The sequence below is a fragment of the Macrotis lagotis genome, chromosome 6 (genome assembly GCF_037893015.1).
Source record: "Macrotis lagotis isolate mMagLag1 chromosome 6, bilby.v1.9.chrom.fasta, whole genome shotgun sequence".
NCBI classification, from domain to species: domain Eukaryota; kingdom Metazoa; phylum Chordata; class Mammalia; order Peramelemorphia; family Peramelidae; genus Macrotis; species Macrotis lagotis.
In genome coordinates, this window is record NC_133663.1 from 90,093,849 (window position 1) to 90,116,483 (window position 22,635).

A 22,635-nucleotide genomic window follows, 5' to 3' on the forward strand; every position below is an offset into this window, starting at 1 on the left:
CCTTTTTTTACTTCCTTTCCTTACTCCCCACCATGTCTAAGCTCCCAGTTTCTCAAAGCTTCCTTTTATTTTTTACTGTCTTCTTTTCTCCATTGCTCACTGTCCCTCTGAAGTTACTTGTCCATGAGCTATCATTCTCCATGTCCCAGCTCAGCCCTTTAAATTTTTTTTTTAAATCCCCTTGATGACTACACATTTATAGCCTATATCAAGTAACTTGCTTTCTCAATGAAGGGGAGAGAATTTGGAATTCACTTTTTAAAATGAATGTTAAAACATGTTTTTACATGTAACTGGGGAAAAATAAAATTAAATAAAATATAAAAAGTATTACTGAAAACTGAAATAATTGAAAAAAAAGGAAAATCCAGTCATCATCTGTCTCTGTTTGTAGAGCGAGCGCTCTCTCTCTCTCCCTCTCTCCCCCGCCCCATTCCCCTCCTCATTATATGTTTCATCAGGGAAGTGGCAGGTCCTTAATTAATTTATGCTTGACCAGAACCTCTCTCTCTTTATAGATATACATATATGTATATATTTGCACATATATACATATTCTACACATATATGTATATAAACACACACATGTATATCTCAAAAGGAATGCTTGAGAATTAGTCCTGGAGTCAGGAAGACCTGAGTTTAAATCCAGCCTCAGACACTTAATAATTACCTAGCTGTGTGACCTTGGGCAAGTCACTTAACCTCCAATGCCTTGCAAAAATAAAAAAAAAGGAGAGAATTACTTTTACTTGGATCAAAATACCTTCACCTACATTTTGGGCTTAAAGTATACATGAACCTTACATTCACCTGACCAACCACTGAACCTACTATATTTGATATCTGAAAAGCCATTTGCAGTAACATCTAAGAACCCAGTTACTAAAAACAGAAAATCATATTTAATCAAAAAATAACAAACTTGAAGGAAAAAAGATGAGGTTAAAAACTAAAGACAAAAAAAATCACTGTAATTGACATTCATAGCATGAGTACTAGTTTTTTTTTTTTACCTGTAACATTTTGGTGTGAATTCCTTGACCCAATTCACTTCCTCCATGAGTTACCAATACAGACCCATCTGTATATATATGAACTAGTGCAGCTGCCTAGAAAATAAAATATTCCCCAAACTGATTATTCAATTAAAGTTTGATATTAAGCAGAGAAGAAGTCAAAGTATTCAATCATGAACAAGGAGAGGAAGCACATGAGAAGAGGAAAGGAAAATAGTTCTAGAATCAGAACATCTGGGTTCATGTCACCTTTGTCATCACTTGTGGGACTCTGGAAAAAATATTTCTAAGCCTCACTGGCCTCATCTGTAAAGCCAAGTGTGGTTAAGTAGTTACTAAATCTATGGTCTTCTATTAATAGTAAAGGGGAAGTTGAAAGTTTGGTATCTTTTAGACAGATACAATCCTTATTTATCACTCCGTTTTTGGCATCATTCACATCTTTGGTACTCAGTGATTGTGAATATTGATTACAACAAGCTAAAAAAGACTGCATTTTGCCATTTGGTGGTGGTGGGAGAAGCATTTGGGCTTTTTAAAAGTCAGAATTTAGAGAGATTCTGCCTAGATTCTAACATGTTAATACTTGTACAGACTAATAATAGTCTTGACCTGCTGCCAAGAGCCTCCAAGAATGGTGCTTCCCAACCTGAGATTGCAGAGTCAGCATTCTGGTGTGATTGATGAGTCATCGTCATTCCTTGGCCTAAAATAACACAGGTTTCCATTCCAACCTTATTATTCTTAGGTACATAAATTTGAAAGTATGTAGGGGACTCTGCAAAATTCTCAAATGGAGACTTAAAATCCTTGTTTATTTTATTTTAGTTTTTGTATTTATCTAGAAGGAAAAAAAATGGACTCCTATAAACTTGGATAAATTACTAAGATTTCAATCAGAAAGATGACATAACTTCATATATAGGCATAGGAAAGAGAAATGGCCTTGGTAATTAGGACCTGCAACTTCTCATGTCAGCTCAATCATTGATTCACCGTGTATGGCATGAGGTTATAAACCTTCTAATATTCAAGTTTTCCATTTTATAAAATAGATGTGCTGGCTAGGAGTGTGCTGTTTCAGTTTCCAACTCTTTAGGTACTCATTTGGGGGTTTTCTTGGCAACAATACTAGAATGATTTGCCATTTTCTTTTCCAGTTTGTTTTATAGATGAGGAACTGAGGCAAACAGAATTGTAGGTCTGACCTATCAGATATTCGGAAAGCCAATTCTGTCTCCCAGCAAAGAGGGGATTCCAGCTGTTGAAATCTAGGCTGGATTGTCAACATGGGCTTATATAGACAGTGGTAACTCTCTAGGCAAAAGTAGAGCAGTTTTGTATATTTATAGTTGGGGATCAGAGTAGCCAGGATAAATAGCCAGTCTATTTATATACATGGTTCAATTCAGCAAATCTGAGACATAAGAAGTAGCTGTTGTATTATGGAGAGTGTGGTCAGCAACTGCACATAAGTAATTTCCCTGCCTACCATAGGTGCTGGGAAAGATCTCAGAGGTCAGTTAGTCCAATGTCCTCATTTTACTAGAGAGGAACTGAGTTTCAGAAATGTTAAGTGGTTTACCTGAGATCAATACAGGCAGTAATTATCATCCTGATCCCCTGAGTCCTTTGGGGTAGGACTTGTTCTACTGTTCCTATCATATTGCTTTATTTATTTATTTATTTATTTATTCATTCATTTATTTCTTTGTTTTTAGCATGACTACAATGTATTACATCTTTTCATACAGCCTTCATGTCTTTTTTATCTCATTGCCCTACATCTATGGTGATTTTTACCTGTAACATTTACCTGATGGTAACTTGTTGCACCAAAACCAACAGAGAACTTCATGGGGACAATGGCAATGCCTTTCTTTTTCCAGTAATTCTTTGAATTAAAATTTTCCACTTTTGCTTTCCTGCTGTGATAGGAAGATTTGTCCAGACACTCATTCCAACACCTTATCAGTTTGTCCGGACTGTATGCTTGCTTATAGATTGTTTTGTCAACTCGTTTGTACATATTTTTCTCCCGAATCTGAAATGTGGTGAAATTGAATTAATATTATACCATTGAGATAGAAACCGATCACAACAAATCAATCAATCAACATTTATTAAACCGGGTAATTGTGTTAAGTACTTCGAATAGAAAGAAAAAGTAAAAACAGAGACAATTTCCCAACTAAATCATTAGCTTTTTAAAGGCTATGCTATTCCTTATCATGCAATTCCAAACTTCTCATTCTGAAATGGTGTGATTGGAGGTTTTATCCCAGGATGATAAATTTAGAAGATACTGGTGATATTTAAGTCTTTTCACATAGAAAAAAACACAACTTAGCATCTAGTTAGCAAGAATAATTGACTGTAATAGGAAGATACTAGACGGTGGCCTGGGATGAACCTCCTTTCTTGGATTCCACCTTGTACTTTCTCAGCTGTAGCTTGATGAGGTCTCTGCCTTCCACACACAAAATGTGTGTGGTATCTTCTCTCTCCACTCAGATGAGGTCATTTTTGTGCTAATTGTCCCCAGGTCAGGTTAAAAAAATTCCAGGTTAAGGTTTAGTGGCCCCTTCTCCTTCATCTCCATAGAACCTCTACTTAAATTAAAAGTTGAAGTGATCTTGAATACTAGAAGACTCTGTGTCAGTAGAGTGCCAACCCTGGTTGGTCTTACCACACTGGGAAGACTTTAAGTATGGGACAACTAGACCATTCAAATGTAGAGAGACACCTCTCAGAAGGTTGACTGGAGAGGATGATTTCTTTTTCCAATTCAATTTAAACATTTATTAAGCAAAGGTACTATACTTAGTGTTGGGAATACAAATAAGAAAAAAAAAAAGACAATACTGCCCTCAGGGAGCTTACAATCTAATGGAGGAAGATATTACACAGAAGGAAATTGGATAGAGTGGAAGTATCTTGTTCTAGGGAATTGAAACCAGATTGAGCTGCAGAAGCAAAACAGCCCTCTCTACAAAGGAAGGATGATAAAGTAGATACATGGATTGTTAATTAGTGATTGTCTTTTTACAAGTAATAATAATAATAATATTATAATATTTAGCATTTACATGGGACAGCAAAGTGTCATGGTAGATAGCGTGCTGGACCTATGAGTCAGGAAGACTCCATTTCTGAGCTCAAATTTGACCTCAGATGGGTAATAGAGATATTTCATCACATTTTACAGATAAGGAAACTGAGGCACAAATCTATTTAAATGACCTGATTATATCACCTAATAAGTGGTAGATGTGGAAATTTTAACCTACATTTTCATGATTCCAAGAGCAGTACTCTTTTTACCATTCCATGCTTCTTCTTTGGAGTTTTTTTTTCCCCCAAATTGTTCAATATTCCCTCTTTTTTTCAGGTGCCTTAAGAATCAATCCCTCAACCTTTCCAAAATTATATTTCCTCTAGCACAGATTTCTTCCTAATATACTTGGTCTTGATGCAGAGAATTATGAATATAGGAAATTTATAATTAAAAACAAATTTTGTAATCTTTTTTAAAAGTTTTTTTGCAAGGCAATGGGGTTAAATGGCTTGCCCAAGGCCACACAGCTACGTTACATTTTGTAATCTTTTATGCTGTTAAAATTGTTAAAGTGTAGAATGCTATCAGCTCCTGAGATATAAATTGACTCCTATTGTTGCATTGTTAAATGTAAAATTTATCTTCTCATTTCCATCCCCCAGTTTCCAACCTTCTCTTGGTTTTGTTCATGTAAGGGGAGAGGGATTTCCCTTTTTGCTACTATTACCTAGATAATGGATAAGACTATAAAATCTGGCCTAAATTTGCTGCCCTCCCTGGCCCTGTCAGCCCTCCCTGACTCTCTCTCTTTCTTTTTCTCTCTCTCTCCTTATCTCTCTCTGTCTGTCTCTATCTCCCAAGCAACCTCACCTAGTGTTTTGTTACTCACTTCTGTCCTCAAAGTGCCTCCAGGAGGAGAAAAAGTTTTATTTGTCTACAGCAGTAAATCCTGAACAGTTAAAATCCCACGGGGTCTATGAATTCATCTATCTCTACCTCTATTAGAGCTCTTAATTCTCATCCATGACAGTCTGGTCTAATTGTTCTGTTCTTTGTCTATAACACATTTTCATATTGGGAAATGAGGTGATGAGTTTGAAAATTGGGATTCCACTGGTCTTTACTTCTCTAAAATTACTTCTAAGAATTATAAAATATGAAATTTTGAAAAGTTTTTAAACATGAAATTGTGAATATGATATTTGGGTATACAATAATTACAATTCTTTGTCTATGTTATCAGGTTATTCCAGAAAGTACCAATAGAACACTTAGCAGTACAGTAATTCTCAAATGCAAGTGAAAAATTTATTTCTGCCCATAGAAATCTGTTTCTAATTCAAAGAAGAAAATAAGGAAATATGGAAGAAAAGAGGAGTTTCTCATAATGAGAATCCATGCTTCTGAATCCTATAGACTCAATATTTGAAGGGAAAATATGTAAACAATGAGAGCTCTATCCTGTCCTGGTTTATAAAGCAGGTGGCACCCTTTGGACTTGAGGTTCTGAAGAAACTTTTGAATGTTTCAGGTGTAGGTCATCATTAAAGACTGTTACCAGAATGTGGCCCAGGGATTCTGAGAAATATTTTCCTGTCACGTGGAAGGTTGTCTTAGGCACAATATAGTCTCTCTAATTCCCTGTGCTTATCTCCTTCTGTTCTCAACACTCTTTTTTTTTTAATTTTTGAAAGATTATATTTATTTTGAATTTTACAATTTTTCTCCTAATCTGGCTTCCCTCCCCCGCCCACAGAAGGCGGTCTGTTAGTCTTTACATTGTTTCCATGGTATGCATTGATCTAAGTTCAATGTGATGAGAGAGAAATCATATTCTTAAGGAATGTGCTCAGCATTTTAAAAAAACTGGTCTTTAAAAAAAAAACCTGACCCAAATTAAGAACCAAATTAACATGTAAAAGGTAAAGAAACTTGTCATGAATCAACTTTTAGAAGTCCATGGACAATGATATCCCCTTCCTATTCTGGGATCTCCTTTGCCTCCAAGCTTGAGTTTCCAGAGATTTTTTTCTTCTCCCTCCATTTACTTGGGGATGATACTATAATTTCCTAAGTGTTACATGTGAGATTATTTCTTTACTAATTGTTTTAATCTTCATTACATATTTTTCTTTTTAGAATGTATGTTCTTTATTCTGTTCTGCTAATAAGAGGCTGTCACCAAGAGGGAGGTAGAGAGGGAGGGAAGGAGAGGGGGGCAGGAGAGGAGGGAGGGAGGGAGAGACAGAGACAGAGACACACACACACATAGAGAGACACGGGGGGGGGGGAGAGGGAGATAGAGAGAGAGAGAGAGAGAGATACACACACGGTGGGGGGGGGTCTGTTGTCATCCCTGTTAGACTCTACTTACCTTTTCTGGCGAGAAGCCAGATTTAGCTGCCACAGCTGTGATGCAAGACTCCATCAATAATCCACCCTGTGGGAAACCAAATCCACGAAAGGCTGTATTGGATGGCAAGTTGGTTTTGCAGGCTCGACCCCAGAATCGGAGATTATTAATTTTATAAGCATTTTCCAGTTTTAGTAGAAGATATTCTATCACCTAAAGTAAGAGTGATGTTAAAGACTATTAGTCAAAATAATTTTTTTCTTTAAGATTAATCATAGACTTGAATTTCTTAGCAATTTGAATTCAATTTAGAATTTGTGGTTTAATTTGCTGAACTGAAGGGACTGTTTAAGAAGGATTAATTTCTGTAATTTCAACCAATTTAAAATTTTTACATTCCATTTTGCAATCAATGAGGTTGTTCTTTTTAAAATGTACTTACCAGTTCAGAGTCATCCAGGGTATAGCCTCCATTAATATAGCATTCAGCCTCCATAGCCTTGATCCTCCCATTGTTCATGAATCCTACCTATGATAAAATAAGCATCTTTCAGACCCATTCTGTATTTTATATTAAGGACACAAGTTCCAAAATGGCCTTACTTTGGGGGTAATAACCAAAGACAAAATATACTTCTTGGGATGTGGATATCTGCCTAATAAGGAGTTATTAGCTTGCTAATAACTGGTTTCTTGGCTGTTAACTGACAGGGAATCCCTGGATTCATAGAACCATATTATTATATGTCAGAGTTGGATGGGATTATCTAATCTAACTCTCTCATTATACAGATGAAGAAACAAGGGAAGGAAGGTGACTTGGTCAAGATATTTTAACTAGTTAATGGTATAGCTAGATTAGACACATGTCTCCTGACCCTGAGCCTTGTTTTTTCTTTAGCTCTATATTTACCATATTTTTCTTTTAGTATGTTTTTCTTCTTACTTTATAATCAAAGCTACATCTACATTTCCAAAATGATGAAACCCTGACTTTTCTCTCCCAAATAATAACTAGTTTTTTCTGTGACTCTTCACACTTTCTCCTATATTCATGCCATATTTACTGAAAAATGACAAAACTATAGTTCTTTTTTAAAAATTCCATAAATTGCAATTTATAGCTATGAATTGAGAGAATGGAGATCTTCTGACTTCTTTCTGATTGGTCAAAATTAAGGAAATAATAAGAACAAGCATTGAAGTATTAAAAATAACAATGGCAGGGCAGCTAGGTGGCTAGTAGATGGAGCACTGGCCCTGGAGTCAGGAGTACCTGGGTTCAAATTCACTCTCAGAGGCTTAATAATTACCTAGCTGTGTGGCCTTGGGCAGGCCACTTAACCTCATTTGCCTTGCAAAAAACCTAAAAAAAATAACAATGGTAAAGGAGTCTATTTTACATCTATTAAGTTCATTGTAATGTAATAAAAGTAAATTAGTTGTAAACCACCTTTCAATTTGTATTTGGAGCCTGAGAATGGAGAGGGCAGGTATAAGACAAAAAAATCTCCTTACTCTGTTTTTGACATTGGAAAGTAAAGTTGCTGAGAATTTTTCGTCACAAGTGTTTGATAGAAAAGAGTAATGGGGGGTGCCACCTAGTGCAGTGGACAGAGTACTGGCCCTAGAGTCAGGAGGACCTGAGTTCAAATCCAGCCTTAGACACTAGCTGTGTGACATTGAGCAAGTCACTTAACCCCACAGCCATAAATAGAATTTAAAAAAAAAGAAAAGAGCAATGAATAAGCTTTGTAATTACATGAACCAGTATTGTCAGAGGATGATATAATATAAACCTAAATATCCTAGTTATTGAATATCTTGGCCTTGGGGAATAATATAAAGTAATGATTAACCACAAATATATAATCTAGGTATATATGGGTTCAAATATATTTTTCAAATAAGTATATATATATTTATAGGAGTGTGGGATTGTAGAAAAAATACTTTATTGGAACTCAAGAAACATGGATTTGATTCTTGACTCTTGACACTAATCAGCTCTGCCATTTTGGATTTTGTTTTACCCCTGTGGCCATCAGCTTCCTAATCTGTAAAATGAGGGAACTGGATTAGAAGTTCTCTCAGGACCTTTTCAATTCTAATAGTCTATGATTCTATTTTTTTTATTTGTTTATATAGTTAGACAATGAGCATCATTTGACATGACACTAGTAAGATTCAGCAAACTACTTCATAAAAGTATCCTTGTTTAATAGTTTCATGAAGCGAATTCCCCTAAGATGACCAAAAGGTCTTCCAGTGGTGTTCATTCAATGTTACAAGGTAGTAAATGTAGGGGAAATGATTTTGCTCCTAAGGCATGTGTTTATGACATTTATTCTGCCCCTCCCAAATCCTCATAGTCAAGATGCTTTTATATCTAAATGTGTATATGCCTCCTTTCAGTGTTTTTCATGTTTTTAAAATTTTGTATTTATTTAAGGCAATGGGGTTATGTGACTTGCCCAAGGTCACACAGCTAGGCGATTATTAAGTATCTGAGACCTGATTTGAACTTGGGTCCTCCTGATTCTAGGGTCAGTGCTCTATCCACTGCACCACCTAACTGCTCCCTCAGTATTTTTCATGTTGATGAAGAATTGCTATTAAAAATGTCTTAAAGCCTATTCCTTTACATAGTTTCCCTTTTATAATAATTATTTTCTTATTAAGCAATTAAAAACCCATCACATAATGGCATCAAGGTTTCAAAAAGTATCTTAAAAGAACAGTACACAATTATAGAATCTCAGAATTGAAGGGACCTTTCAGATCATGATTTCTAACCCATTCAGTCATATTCCTTTCTACTACAGCCTTGAGAGATTTTGCTGAAAGTTTTCTATATCTGTAATCCCCTCTATCAATTGTTGAATTTCTATTCATCCTTTAAAATTAAACTGAAATGCTGCTCCCTCATTAACTTTTAATTATCATAGTCAAGTCCTGTGGCAAAGCAGAAAAATTTGGAAATAGGCTATAAAGTAAATTCTTTACATATAGATTATATAATATATCATAATGAAATTATATATTATATATTATATTACTTTATTTAAAAGGTCCGTGCTTTTTTTGGACTCTTTAATGACCAAAGATTATGATTCGTGTCCATGCTGATGTGCCTTAATATTTGAAAACTGTCTTTGGATATTGCCATGAATTCAGGCTATGGACCTACTTAATGGACTCATCAAGAAATGATCAGTGAAAATTTGGAATGATGGATAGCAAATTTCTTCCTTTCCCCTGTATCTTATTTTATAGCAACAGTTGGTTTCTTCTCCATATATATTCATATCTTATTTTTGTCTAGTTTCTATATTTCATTATATCTGACACATAGATATGTTACATATAGTTTCCAGTTTTTTACATATGTATATCCCATTATTCAGATTATATATATTATACATATGTACATATATACATTCATATATAATGTATATTGCACATATATGCTATTATTCCTATTAGTCAATGTATATGCTTAGTTGGTTGATGTTATCAGGGATGGAAAGGAATCTTCTTCTATGATCCTAGAGATTATTATTGCATGTTCCAGACCAAGATTTAACATACTGATAAAATAATTATCATGGGGCATGTAGCTCAGGATTGGGGGGCCTTGGAGACCTCTGTAATGAGTACTTTAGACAACTTCATGCTGATCTCATGAAGACTTCATCTTCTACTGAGACTAAAAATGGAGGTGGGCAATAAAGAGAGAGCGGCCACTCAATCCCAGCCCTTTGGCTTGATAGGCAGATTATAATCTATATACTAGAGAGGGAAGAAACCTGGAATCCAGTGGTGGCTATAAGACTGAAATAACTTCAAACCCTGGGTGTCCTTGCTTATTATTACTAATCATACTATATCTGTGGAAAGTTTCTTAGAAACAACTTTCTCTTCCATTCATTGAAAGAACTTTGCCAACTGAATCAGCATCATGCCAAAATAATAGGAAATTAAAAGCTCTAATGGATATAGTTAATGAGATATAGTACCATCCAGGTTCCTAATACTTACTTTGTATTTTGCAAAAAGTGGATGTCTCCCCCCTTTTATTAACATATCCTCTCTTCTTTCTAAAACAAGTCGAACAGGACGACCAGTTCTAAAAGAAACAAATGTTTATGAATCAGATTTTTTTTTAATGCCTAAATTATGATGCATTCTTTTTTTAGTTTAACAGGCTAAAGAGTCTTCCAAAGGAGGCTAAGGTCACACATTATTGGGTTTGCTTTGTTCATATTGTCTTATTCTTACTTGTGCACTTGGAATTTTAATTAATACTTTTTAGGCATATCACTCCTCAACCTAGATTTCCAACCTTAAATTCTCTTCTAGGTGTTCCTCCCAAATTTCTACCTGTTTTCTGATTATCCCTCTGGATGTCTTACTGCAACCAAAAACTCAATACCTCCTTCCTGACTTAGCACCACAAATCTACTTCTTCTAATTTCTGAGTCTGAGACCACATTTGAAATCAGAAAGATGAGCCTTCCTGACCCCAGGGCCAGTCCTCTAGACCATCTAGCTGCCCTTGAACTGGGTAGAGCTAAGAGGAATCTCAGGCCAACTGTTCCAACTACCTTTTTTATAGTGGAGGAAACAGTAATTTATTAGTCTAAGATCATATAGGTAGTATCTGCAACTGTAAAATGAGGAGATTGCTTCCAGCTCTCATATTCTGAACCTCTATGCATGTTCTTCACTTCTCCCCACCGCCAGACCCATCATAGAGAAACCCCAAAAGTGACTATGCTATGAGTGTCAATGTTGGAGATGTGCATGTGGGGAGAGATGCAAAGTCAAAAGAACCAGAAGAGGTGATTCTAATTGATGGAAAATATTCATGGAACACCCAAAGAAGAAAAGTAAATTAAATAAAGTCTACTGTAAATTATCTATAAATGTGGAAGCATTTACAGTATGGGAGTGACTTTGGCAGCATTTAAAGTAAGGGAGTGACTTTGGCAAATAAGCTGGGAAAGCTTCTTGGTCTAAAAGTGACATCTATCTCCAGGGAAGAGAAAGGGCCTTTCTCTTTTCCCTCTTCCCTCTTCCCTTCCTTGAGTGTATGAGATGAAGAAGGAAAGAGCAGGGGAAAAAAAATAGCTTCCCTCTTTCTACTTGAAGGCTGCATAGAGATTGGGTGTGTTCCTTGCATTTCCCCCTGCTCCCAAGTCAATTTACTAGAATTGCCTAGCTATTTGATATTTGTAAGCCTTTTTTAAGCCTTCTATGATGCCCCTTTCCTTCTGCTCCACACTATAAACTTGTAAAGTAGGTATTTTCATCACCATTGGACCAAAGATGAGAAAGAAAGTTAACATAATTACCCCAAGGACATGGTTAACTAGTCACCATGTCCAAAAGCATTTCTCAAACACCAACTTTTTTTTTAATTTTTTATAATTTATTTTTCCAATTATATGTAAAGATAATTTTCAACATTCAGTTTTGTAAAGTTTTCTACTTCCCACCCTTTTGCTCCCACTCTAGGATAACCAGTAATCTGATATAGGTTATGCATGCACAATTAAAGCCGCAACTTGTTTATCCCTTGCCCCACTTACTTGTTAGCAGCCACAGCAGTAATTGCACCGTACACAGCTGGTTTGGAGACCTTTCCCCCAAAGCCTCCTCCCACTCGTTTTACATGGCATGTGATCCTGTTGATGGGGATGCTTAAAGTAGTGGATACTGTTTTCTGTAAAAATGATAGGATTTAAAAAGTGAAATCTTAAACTATATTTTCAGAAACACTGCATGAACTTCAATAAAACACAGCAATGCATTGACTGTATCGTTCTCTCTGAGAGGCTATTTCTGGTCCATTCACTCAATTATTTTGTATTTTCATTGTATATTCTTTTTTTTTTTATTTCTTTGTGTTCATTAGACAATATGCTTAGTACCCTAATTTTCATGTTAAATTGAATTGTGGGGCTCATTTGTGAACAGTCCATTCATCTTCCATACTTTTTCAGGTGGGGGAATTGACTCTGGTGTTGTTAAAACTAAGGTCTTCTCTCACCCAGGCAGGAGTTTTCAAAGGACTTTTTTTTTTTGGAGGCAATTGGAGTTAAGTGACTTGCCCATGGTCACACAGCTACTACTTGTTAGCATCTGGGGCCAAATTTGAATTCAGTTCCTCCCAACTCCAGGACCAGTGCTCTATCCACAGCCATCCCTTTTCAAAGGTCTTTTTAAGACATTCAAAAAGAAGATAAGAATGAGCTCCCAAACATTGAAAGACCACAAAAGAAGTCATTGTATGATAATAATAATAATGTATGTATGATAACAATAATAATAATAAATCAAAGCTTTAAAATAATATGATTAACAATATTTTAAAAGAACCAGTATGATTAACAATTTAACATTAATATCAGATTGAGTTTATGTAACAGTATTGCAAGTGAAAATGTCTTTAAAAAAAAGTAAACCAGTAGATTTCCCCTTTTGAAAATTGATGTAAAGTTTTTTTACTTTCTACTTCCCCAGTGATATCCAGTAGTCTGAAATGGGGTTCCTGTGGATACAACTGACATCATTTGAAAGGCTTATAGCAGCAGATCAGTAAAATAAAGGAAGGCTGAAGGGAGGTTGGAAAGATAGTGGATCCCTTACCTGTACATGGGATGGATCCTGGGTCGATATATAAATCTCCATCTCTTTGTCCTCGGTTTTTGGGATGACAAGCACTCTTTGTGTTTCCATGTAAAAATGTTCCTGTCCTCCAACATGCAGCTCACCTGTTCAATTCCAAACATAAGAAATCCTTGGTGGGCAGCTACAGTACAGGGTGTGGCCTGGCAGGGGGCTACCGCTCCCTAGTAAAGGAACTGGGACATTCATTACTGACTTATTTTTATTATTATTATTATTATTTTTCACAAGTAATTCACATTCACATTTGCTGGTTCTCAGAACTGATGTAGTAGAAGTTGATATGAATGACCCTTTTAAAGTGGACTTGGGAACAAATTGTGGATATTCTATACATTGGGTTTGGTGGCTCACTGACTTTATTCTGGGTTTAACCCAGAATAACTGGGTTATTCTGACTAAATAACTGACTAAACTCTGGGTTTTAACTTCTAGACTTTGTTTCCAAATAAAAAAAACGTCTGCAAAAATTCTCTTCTCTATGCTTCTCCCAAGAAATAATTCCAATAATGTCACTCCTACAAAGAAGTTGCAAGTAAGATGAACAAGATAAATTAGGTACAGTGCATTAAACTCAGAAGTGGGCAGATTATCTTGGACTTTCTCTTCTTCTTTTATATTTATTTATTCTCATTTTGTACAAATAATGTTTTTTTATACATTAATAAAATATTCTTGTTTAAGAGTAAACAAAATACCCCCTCCCCCCAAAATATAGACTCACTTGAGCGATAAAGTAAAGGGGAGAGAAAAAAATTAAAATAGAAAAAAATAATAGTAATAATTGTAGGTATGGCCAGATGGTGCAGTGGATGGAGCACCAGCCCTGGAGCCAGGTGCACTGGAGCCCACATCCGGCCCCATACACCCAACAATCACTCAGCTGTGTGACCCCATGCAAGCCACTCCAACCCCATTGCCCTGCAAAAACCAAAAAAAAGAAAAAAAAGACCCAAAATAAAATAAAATAGTAATAATAGTAGGGGTGGCTGGGTGGTGGACAGAGCACTGGCCCTTGAGCCAGGAGCACCCGGGTCCAAATCCGGCCTCAGACACCCAACAATCACCCTGCTATGTGGCCCCAGGCAGGCCACCCAGCCCCATTTGCCCTGTACCCATCCAAAATAATAATAATAATAAAAAATGTGCTTCAGTCTGTGTTCCAACACCTCCAACTCTGTCGTGGGTGGATCACATTCTTTATAAGTCCATTGCAAAAGTTACTTCCATATTTTTCCACTGTTGCCATTGCTGATTGCAACTCCCTTCTTTCATATTTCTCCACTACCATGCACTATATTTTCTCTCTCCTTTCACTCTGACTCTGCTGTAGGGTCGCTGAGTGGCACAGCAGACAGATCCCTGGCCCTAGGGCCAAGAGGCCCTGAGCCCCCATACCACCCCTTAGGCCCAGCATCCACCTGGCCCTATGGTCCTGGACAGGCCATCCAATCCCAGCCCCTTGCAAGAAGTAAAAAAGAAAATGTGTTATATCTGACTACTCTCCCCCCATGGTCCATCCTCTCCTCCTTCATTCACATCCCCCTCTTCCCCCTGTCCTCTTCTCTCCTTCTTACTCCAGATGTCTATACCCTATTGAGTATATATGCTGTTTCCTCTCCTACCCACCTCTGATGAGAGCGAAGATTCCCTCATTCCCCCTTGCCTTCCCCCCTTCCATATCATTGCAATAGCTCATTGCAATAAAGAAAAATCTTATTATATGAAATAGCTTGGCCTATTGCCCCTCTTCTTTTTCTTTCTCCCATTACATTTCCCTTTTTTCTATCAACACCATTTTTACACCATATTTTATCTTCAAATTCAGCTTTCTCCTGTGCTTCATCTATAGAATCTCCTTCTACCTGCTCTGTTAATTGAGACAGTTCATATGAGATTATCAGTGTCATTTTTCTATACAGGAATACATGCAGTTCATTATCATTATCATTAAGTCCCTCATATTTTCACCTTCTCCTTCAATCTCTATGCTTCACCTGAGTTCTATATTTGAAGATCAAACCTTCTGTTCAGCTCTGGCCATTCCAACAGGAACATTTGAAATTCCCCTGGTTCAATGAAAGTCCATCTTTTTCCTGGAAGAGGACATTCAGTTTTGCTGGGTAGTTGATTCTTGGTTGCATTCTAAGCTCTTTTGCCTTCCAGTATATTGTATTCCAAGCCTTAGGAGCTTTAGTTGCTGCTAAATCCTGTGAGATCCTGATTGCAGCTCCATGGTATTTGAATTGTGTCCTTCTGGCTGCTTGTAGTATTTTCTCTTTGACCTGGGAGTTCTGGAACTTGGCTATAATATTCCTGGGGGTTGGTTTTTGGGGGATCTCTTTCTCAGGGGGGTGAGATCAGTGGATTCTCTCTATTTCTATTTTGCCCTCTGCTTTTAGGATATCAGGGCAATTCTTTGTAGTAATTCTTTGAAAATGATGTCAAGGCTCTTTTCCTGATCATGACTTTCAGGTATTCCAATAATTTTTAAATTATCTTTCCTAAATCTGTTTTCCATATCAGTTGTTTTTTTCAATGAGATGTTTCACATTTTCTTCTAATTTTTCATTCTTTTGGTTTTGAAGTATTGAGTCCTGATTTCTTGTAAATTCATCAGTCTCCCTGAGTTCTGTTCTTTGTCTGAAGGATTTATTTTCCTCAGAGAGTTTTCTTATCTCTTTTTCCATCTGGCCAATTCTGCTTTTTAAAGCATTCTTCTCCTCAATAACTTTTTGAACTGTTTTATCCATTTGACCTAAGCTGGTTTTTAGCATGCTATTTTCTTCAGCATTTTTTTGGATTTCCTTGACTAAGCTGCTGACTTCATTTTCATGTTTTTCCTGCATCTCTCTCCTTTCTTTTCCCAGTTTTTCTTGTAACTCCCTCATTTGATTTTCAAAGTCTTTTTTGAGCTCTGTCATAGCCTGAGCCCAATTTCTGTTTTTCTTGGAGTCTTTAGATGCAGGAAGTTGTGCTTCCTTATCTTCAGACTGAGTGTTTTGATCCTTCTTGGGATCATAGATAATGTATTTCTCAAGGTGTTCCTCTTGTTTTTCTGCTTGCTCATTTTTCCAGCCTAAGCCTACTTTTGGGGTGCTTCCTGAGCTTTTGGGACACTCCCATAAGGGTCTCAGTGTGAGAGGCTCTGTCCTCCCTCCTGGTCTGTGAATGATCATATGTGCCCCCCTCTGCCATGGGGCTGAGGTGAGGGGCTGCTGTTCTATGGGGGGGTCCTAGACTGCAATCAGTATCTGAATGTGGTCAGAGCCTCAGAGTCCTGTTCCAGGGCCAGAGCTCGGCAGTCTCTCTCTGCTCCCTCCCTAGGTTCAATGGGCTCATGCCCTGGGCGCTCCGCCTGCTTCTGTTTCCTAGATCTGGGCTGCCATAGCCAAGCTTCTCGCTGTGTGCCCTGAGGGCTGGGCTTCACGTGCTCGCTCTGGCATATGTCCCCCGTTGTTCCCCCAAGTTGTGCCAGGTGCTCCCCAGGGCATAGGTCAGGAGACTCCCCCGCTGCTGTGAGCCCGGCTCCCAGTGCCCTGGGGCTGCCTCCGGGAGGCTGAAGTTCTTTGGCTCTGGGGGGCCACCCCTCCGGTGGGCCGCCCCTCTGACCCCGAGGAGCAGAGCCTTTCTGCTCTTTTCCAGGTTACCTTGAGTAGGAGAACTGCCTCACTGGGTCCCTCTGTAGGTTCTGTCTCTCGTTAGTTAGAGTCCTTAGTTTGTAAATTTTATGAGAGAGCGCCTAAGAGAGGATCCGCTCTTGTCGCCATCTTGGCTCTGTCCCCTATCTTGGACTTTCATTCTGATTTTAACATGTGCCAATGTAGCCAAGCAAACACAATAGTTAGTACAAGGTAACATTGTCTTCCTCCCCGTCTTACCCTAATTAGGCCTAAGGCCCAAGTAACTTTAGAGTTCTTAGTTTAATCTATTTGTTTTAGAAATGGGAAAAGGAGGCCCAGAGAAGAGAAGAGATTTGACCATTTAATAAATTGTAGGGTCTGAATAAAATCTAATAATTTTCCACTATGCCATACTGTCTGTTGTTGAGGGAGGTGGGGGAGATGGGACACTTATTGGATCACAGGATCATAGACTTAGAGTACCCCATCTTTCCAATCACCCAGGCTGGATACCTTGGTATCATCCTTAACTATCCACTCAATCCAGATATCTAATCAGTTGTGAAGTCTTGGGAAATTGTCTCCTTTCTTGCATATATCCACTCCACCCCAATCTTTCCTGACATGGTTCACTCCTTAGGACTGTTGGCCTCCTTCAAGACTCAACTCAAATCCCCCTTTCTGTAAGATGTCTTTTCTAATTTCTTCTTCCGCCACTTCATGTCTGCCCTCAGAGATTACACTTTTTTTACACCATACATACATATGGATACACACATATACACATACATATAAAGATACAATAAACACATTATATACACATACATGTACATATACATACATATATATGTATAATATATATTATACATATATATATATATATATATATATATATATATATATATATATATATATATATATATATGCAGCTTGGTGGCATAGTGGATAAAATGCTGGGCCTGGAGAAAGGAAGTCTCATTTTATTGACCTCAAATCGACCCTAAGACACTTAGTGACTGTGTGACCCTGGGCAAGTCAACTTAACCTTCTTTGTGTCCATTTCCTCATCTGTAAAATGAACTGGAGAAGGAAATGGCAAATCTCTCCAGTATCTGGGCCAAGAAAACCCCAAAGAGCCAAACACAACTGAAAAAAAAAAATGAAAATATATAGATATAGCTATATTTCTCTTATATATACATACTAAAGTTGTTTATATGTTGTCTTCCCTAGTGGAATGTGAATTCCTAGAAAGCAGTGTTTTTACCTTTTTTGTATCACTAGTACATCCCTTTTCTTAATAAATTCTCTTTTTAAAGAATATTAAATGCTTTGTTAGTTCTTGTTATTGGTAATGATGATTTAGGGCCTTAGACATATAGTTCAATTCTCTCAGTTTAAGAAATGAGAAAACAGAGTCACGGAAAAGGTGAGCAGATTCCCAGGATTATTCTCTTATCAAACTCAATTCTCTTCCCAATTCCACTTCCAGGTCAGAAACTAATTTTTTGTTTGTTTCTGAAAGCAGAATAGTCTGTTCTAATGCCATAAAAGTTCTAAAAATGACAAAATTAGATGTATTATCATTAAACAGAGCAGCTTACCCTCAATAATTTGATCAACATTTTCAAATGCCTCCTTCACATTTCCTTGCTCTAGTATTTTTTCAGGGCTCAGGTATGAATTGTGCCTTATTGCATCCTAAAGGAAGGAAAAAAGCAAACAATGCAATATATCTTACTTTGTCTTCCATTATCATTTCCTTTTAAAGCAAAAACTCAATAATTTCCTGAAACACTCATTTTGAAAAAAGGACTAAAAAAGAGCAAGAATGAGTTAGAATCACTGGAACAACAAGCAGATGAAAGGGTACTCTGGTTTTAATGAAATGTGTAAAGATATGATGGGAGAGAGGTATCAATTATAAAGTCTCAAGTTTGTCTCTACTTTTTGGGGAAAGAGGGAATTCTTCCACTTCTTCTTCACTCTCAAATTATCTCTCCTATAAACATTGACATCTTCAAATTGGCTCCTTGTCCTCAGAAAATACCAGAGTGACACAAAGAGGTCAGCATGGAGAGATTCGTTAATGTATGGAGATAGGCAGAACAATAGTGGAAACATATGAGCTTTTACCCACTTGATCTGGTAGGAAAAACTGGTGACAGGGCCAGGGTTCCCTCATGAACCTTGTCAATAATAATGCCAAATTGTATTTCCTTCCAAATTGCTTAAAATTTTTTTTGTGCGTCTATTCTATATTTACTTAGATGTGTTAGTTATCTTTCTAGTTAAGATTTCCTGATTTAACTAGAATTGCCTAAGGTAACAGGGATAGGTGTGGTGATTGTTGGGAATAAAAGGTGGAGATCAGATGACTTTCCTAATTCCTAACAGGTACTGGGCTTCATCAGGTAAAAACACTACTGAAGCAGTCAGGCAGCACCACGAGAACAGTTTGGAGGAAAGGTGTAGAGAGGACCTCACTATAGGACAGTAGACTGTTTCCTCAGCACCACACCAGAGGGTCTTGGTCACAGCAGATGGCAAGTAAGTAAGGCACGGAAGCAGGAGTAACTAACAATAGTTATATCAACTGGGCACCTCCAAAGAATGGGAACTTTTGCTACCTCCTCCAGATTCCAAGAAGCCTCAAAGAGAAGGCTTCTCCACATTAGGGTTACTAGACTCTCTTCTCTTATTCTCCCAAACCCTCATCTTGAAATTTGTAAAGATTCCTCATAGAGGTTAAGGTGATTTGGTGAAAGCCTCTTTTCATTCAAAATCCTGAATACATTGTTAGTGACTCCCATCTGTAGCTCATAGAGATTCAGGTATATTACAAAGAGGAGAGGGAGTAAGGGTCTCCTTTTCCCTCTTGAAAATCCTCTACTTGGGCGGCTAAGTGGTGTAGTGGATAAAGCACCAACCTTGGAGTCAGGAGTACCTGGGTTCAAATCTGGTCTCAGACACTTAATAATTACCTAGCTGTGTGGCCTTGGGTGAACCACTTAACCCCATTTGCCTTGCAAGAACCTAAAAAAATGCTCTACTCCTCAAACCCAGGCCTAGCTTCCATTCTGAAACTTCCTCTAAGACCAGCCTCAAGTTGACATTTTGACAGCCACTGAACCCAGATGGCTCTGGAGGAGAAAGTGAGACTGCTGACTTAGCACAGCCTCCCACTCACTTCCAATTCACATGTCTGTCATGGCATCACCTCCCTGATGTCATGGTCTTCTTTGAGAATGAAGGACAATCATCATCATATTCTGATGCTCTTAAATAAGGTTGGGTCCATACTTAGCAGTTGCTGACATATGTGCACCCCCACCTTGATACTATCAATTTTAAGGGCTATCATATCATTATGTTGATGGAGATTATATTCCTGAGGAGAGAAATAAGACACGAGAGAGAGAGAGAGAGAGAGAGAGAGAGAGAGAGAGAGAGAGAGAGAGAGAGTTTAAAGAAGACAGATTTCAGCTTGACAGGACAAAATTCCTTCCAATTACAGCTGTCCCAAGATGGAGTGGGTTGCCTTTGGAAAGAAAGAATTTCTAGTCACTGGAGATTTTTAGCCTGAGGTTGGATTAGGAACAGTTAGGGAATTGTATAGTGGGAATTCTGTAACTGAATTAGATGACATATAATTCAAAATCCAATTTAACTGCATTATCCTATGAGTTCTATGAATCTTTTAGAGATGTCCTACTCCTCCAAGGGCACTATCTTGGAAACAATTGTACTTTACATACAAAAAAAATGTATCTTCACCAAAAGAAAAGAAAACTATTCATCAGTGAAGTTGACTCGAAAAAGAGCACTGTACAAGATCATCAGAAAGATAAAACAAATACCCTTTGATCCAGCAATACCACCACTGGGTCTATATCCTGAAGAGATGATGAAAAAGGGTAAAAACATCACTTGTACAAAAGTATTCATAGTAGCCCTGTTTGTGGTGGCAAAGAATTGGAAATCAAGTAAATTGTCCTTCAATTGGGAATGGCTTATCAAACTGTGGTATATGTATGTGATGGAACACTATTGTTCTATTAGAAACCAGGAGGGATGGGAATTCAGGGAAACCTGGAAGGATTTGCATGAACTGATGCTGAGTGAGATGAGCAGAACCAGAAAGACATTGTGCACCCTAACAGCAACATGGGGACAATGATCAACCTTGAAGGACTCGCTCATTCCATCAGTGCAACAATCAGGGACAATTTTGGGCTGTCTGCAATGGAGAGTGCCATCTGTATTCAGAGAAAGAGCCGTGGGGTTTGAACAAAATTCAAGGACTATTCCCTTTAATTTAGAAAAAAAAACCAGATATCTTATTGTCTGATCTTGTTATCTCTTAGTTTAATCTCTTCCTTAAGGATATGATTTCTCTCTCATCACACTCAATTTGGATCCATGTAGAACATGGAAACAAAGTAAAGACTGACAGATTGCTTTCCATGGGTGGGAAAGTAAGATTTGGGGGAAAATTGTAAAACTCAAATAATACCTTTAATAAAAAAAAAAGAAAGATAAACAATTCCACAGTTCTGTGGCTAAGAGACTTGAAAATCTCAGTTACCTCAATAGAGAAAATCACGGGTTCCAGGTCCTGATAAATGATCTTCACCTTCTCAACTGCCTGCTTTGCATCAACATCTGACTCAGCAACCACAGCACAGATAATATGACCCACACAAAGCACCTGCAGGAAAACCCAACATAATGACCAGGTGGAAAGCACTGGCTTACTTTAATTGCTAAACTCAACCTTTCTGGTTCCTTAGATGTGATTGTTGAAGTAATAACAATAATCTAAAATAATTAAGGGTTTATAGGATTATAGATTAAGAACTAGAAATTACCTTAAAGGTCATCTGGTCCAATTCCTCATTTTACAGACTAGGAAGCTACCTCATAGAGTGAAGGTGACCTGCTCAAGGGCATATAGGTAATAATCTGTTGCTCCGGTAAGGACTTACTCTAGGGAAAGGTCTTTTTAAATTTGAAATTCTGAATATAGTATTAGTGGCCCACATTGGTTTCCTACAAAGGAATCTATAATAAATTGCTAGGCTATGCTTGTAAAAAAAATCTGCCATGTTGGTGTATATAGAACAAAGGTGTCAAACATATACCAAGGATACTGCAGAAGCATACAAAAATTTAAGTGGGAAATATTTAACATAATAAATTAAAATACAATAGAACACAAGTAACATTAATATGTGATTTCCCAAGTCAAATACATGGCTGCACGAATCCTTATGTAAGGTTTTAGTGGGCCCATTTCTTTTCTTTCTTTTCTTTTTTTTTTAGGTTTTTGCAAGGCAAATGGGGTTAAGTGGCTTCCCCAAGACCACACAGCTAGGTAATTATTAAGTGTCTGAGACCAGATTTGAACCCAGGTACTCCTGACTCCAGGGCCGGTGTTTTATCCACTGCACCACCTAGCCGCCCCCACTGCACCACCTAGCCGCCCCCACTGGGCTACCTAGCCACCCCAGGGCCCATTTCTTTTTGAGTTAGACTCCTCTGATACAGACACTAATTAGCACACTCATGTGATAAGAAGATGTTGTCACTGCTTGGTGACCATTCATTCTGCCCCATGGATGTAAAGCTATATTATTCTTTTTATTTGGGTGGAGGAGTAAAATTGGACTTAAGTGACTTGCCTAAGGTTACACAGCTAGTAAGTTCTGAGATCACATTTGAACTCAGGTCCTCCTGACTCCAGTGTTTTATCCACCATGCTACCTTGTTATCCCAAAACCATATTTTTAAAGATATTTTTTGGAAAAAGTTTAAAGAATCCTGTACATTCCTTTAGTGCCTAACATGAGAAATAGAACCTGGAGGGGGCACAGATTTCTGTACATG

The 22,635-nt window shown here is 37.5% G+C and overlaps 1 protein-coding gene across 3 annotated transcripts in view; it reads right to left on the reverse strand.

Moving 5' to 3' along the window:
• Window positions 1–22,635, reverse strand: part of LOC141491090 (aldehyde oxidase 2-like) — a 144,924-nt gene that overhangs the window by 51,939 nt on the left and 70,350 nt on the right. For all 3 annotated transcript variants that reach the window (XM_074191678.1, XM_074191679.1, XM_074191680.1), the window contains 9 exons: window positions 21,335–21,457; window positions 18,351–18,447; window positions 13,085–13,209; window positions 12,025–12,158; window positions 10,472–10,559; window positions 6,873–6,959; window positions 6,452–6,643; window positions 2,836–3,063; window positions 1,017–1,112 (listed from right to left, as the gene is read on the reverse strand). In XM_074191678.1, the coding sequence (XP_074047779.1) occupies window positions 1,017–1,112; window positions 2,836–3,063; window positions 6,452–6,643; window positions 6,873–6,959; window positions 10,472–10,559; window positions 12,025–12,158; window positions 13,085–13,209; window positions 18,351–18,447; window positions 21,335–21,457 (1,170 nt within the window). The remainder of the gene's footprint in view (window positions 1–1,016; window positions 1,113–2,835; window positions 3,064–6,451; window positions 6,644–6,872; window positions 6,960–10,471; window positions 10,560–12,024; window positions 12,159–13,084; window positions 13,210–18,350; window positions 18,448–21,334; window positions 21,458–22,635) is intronic.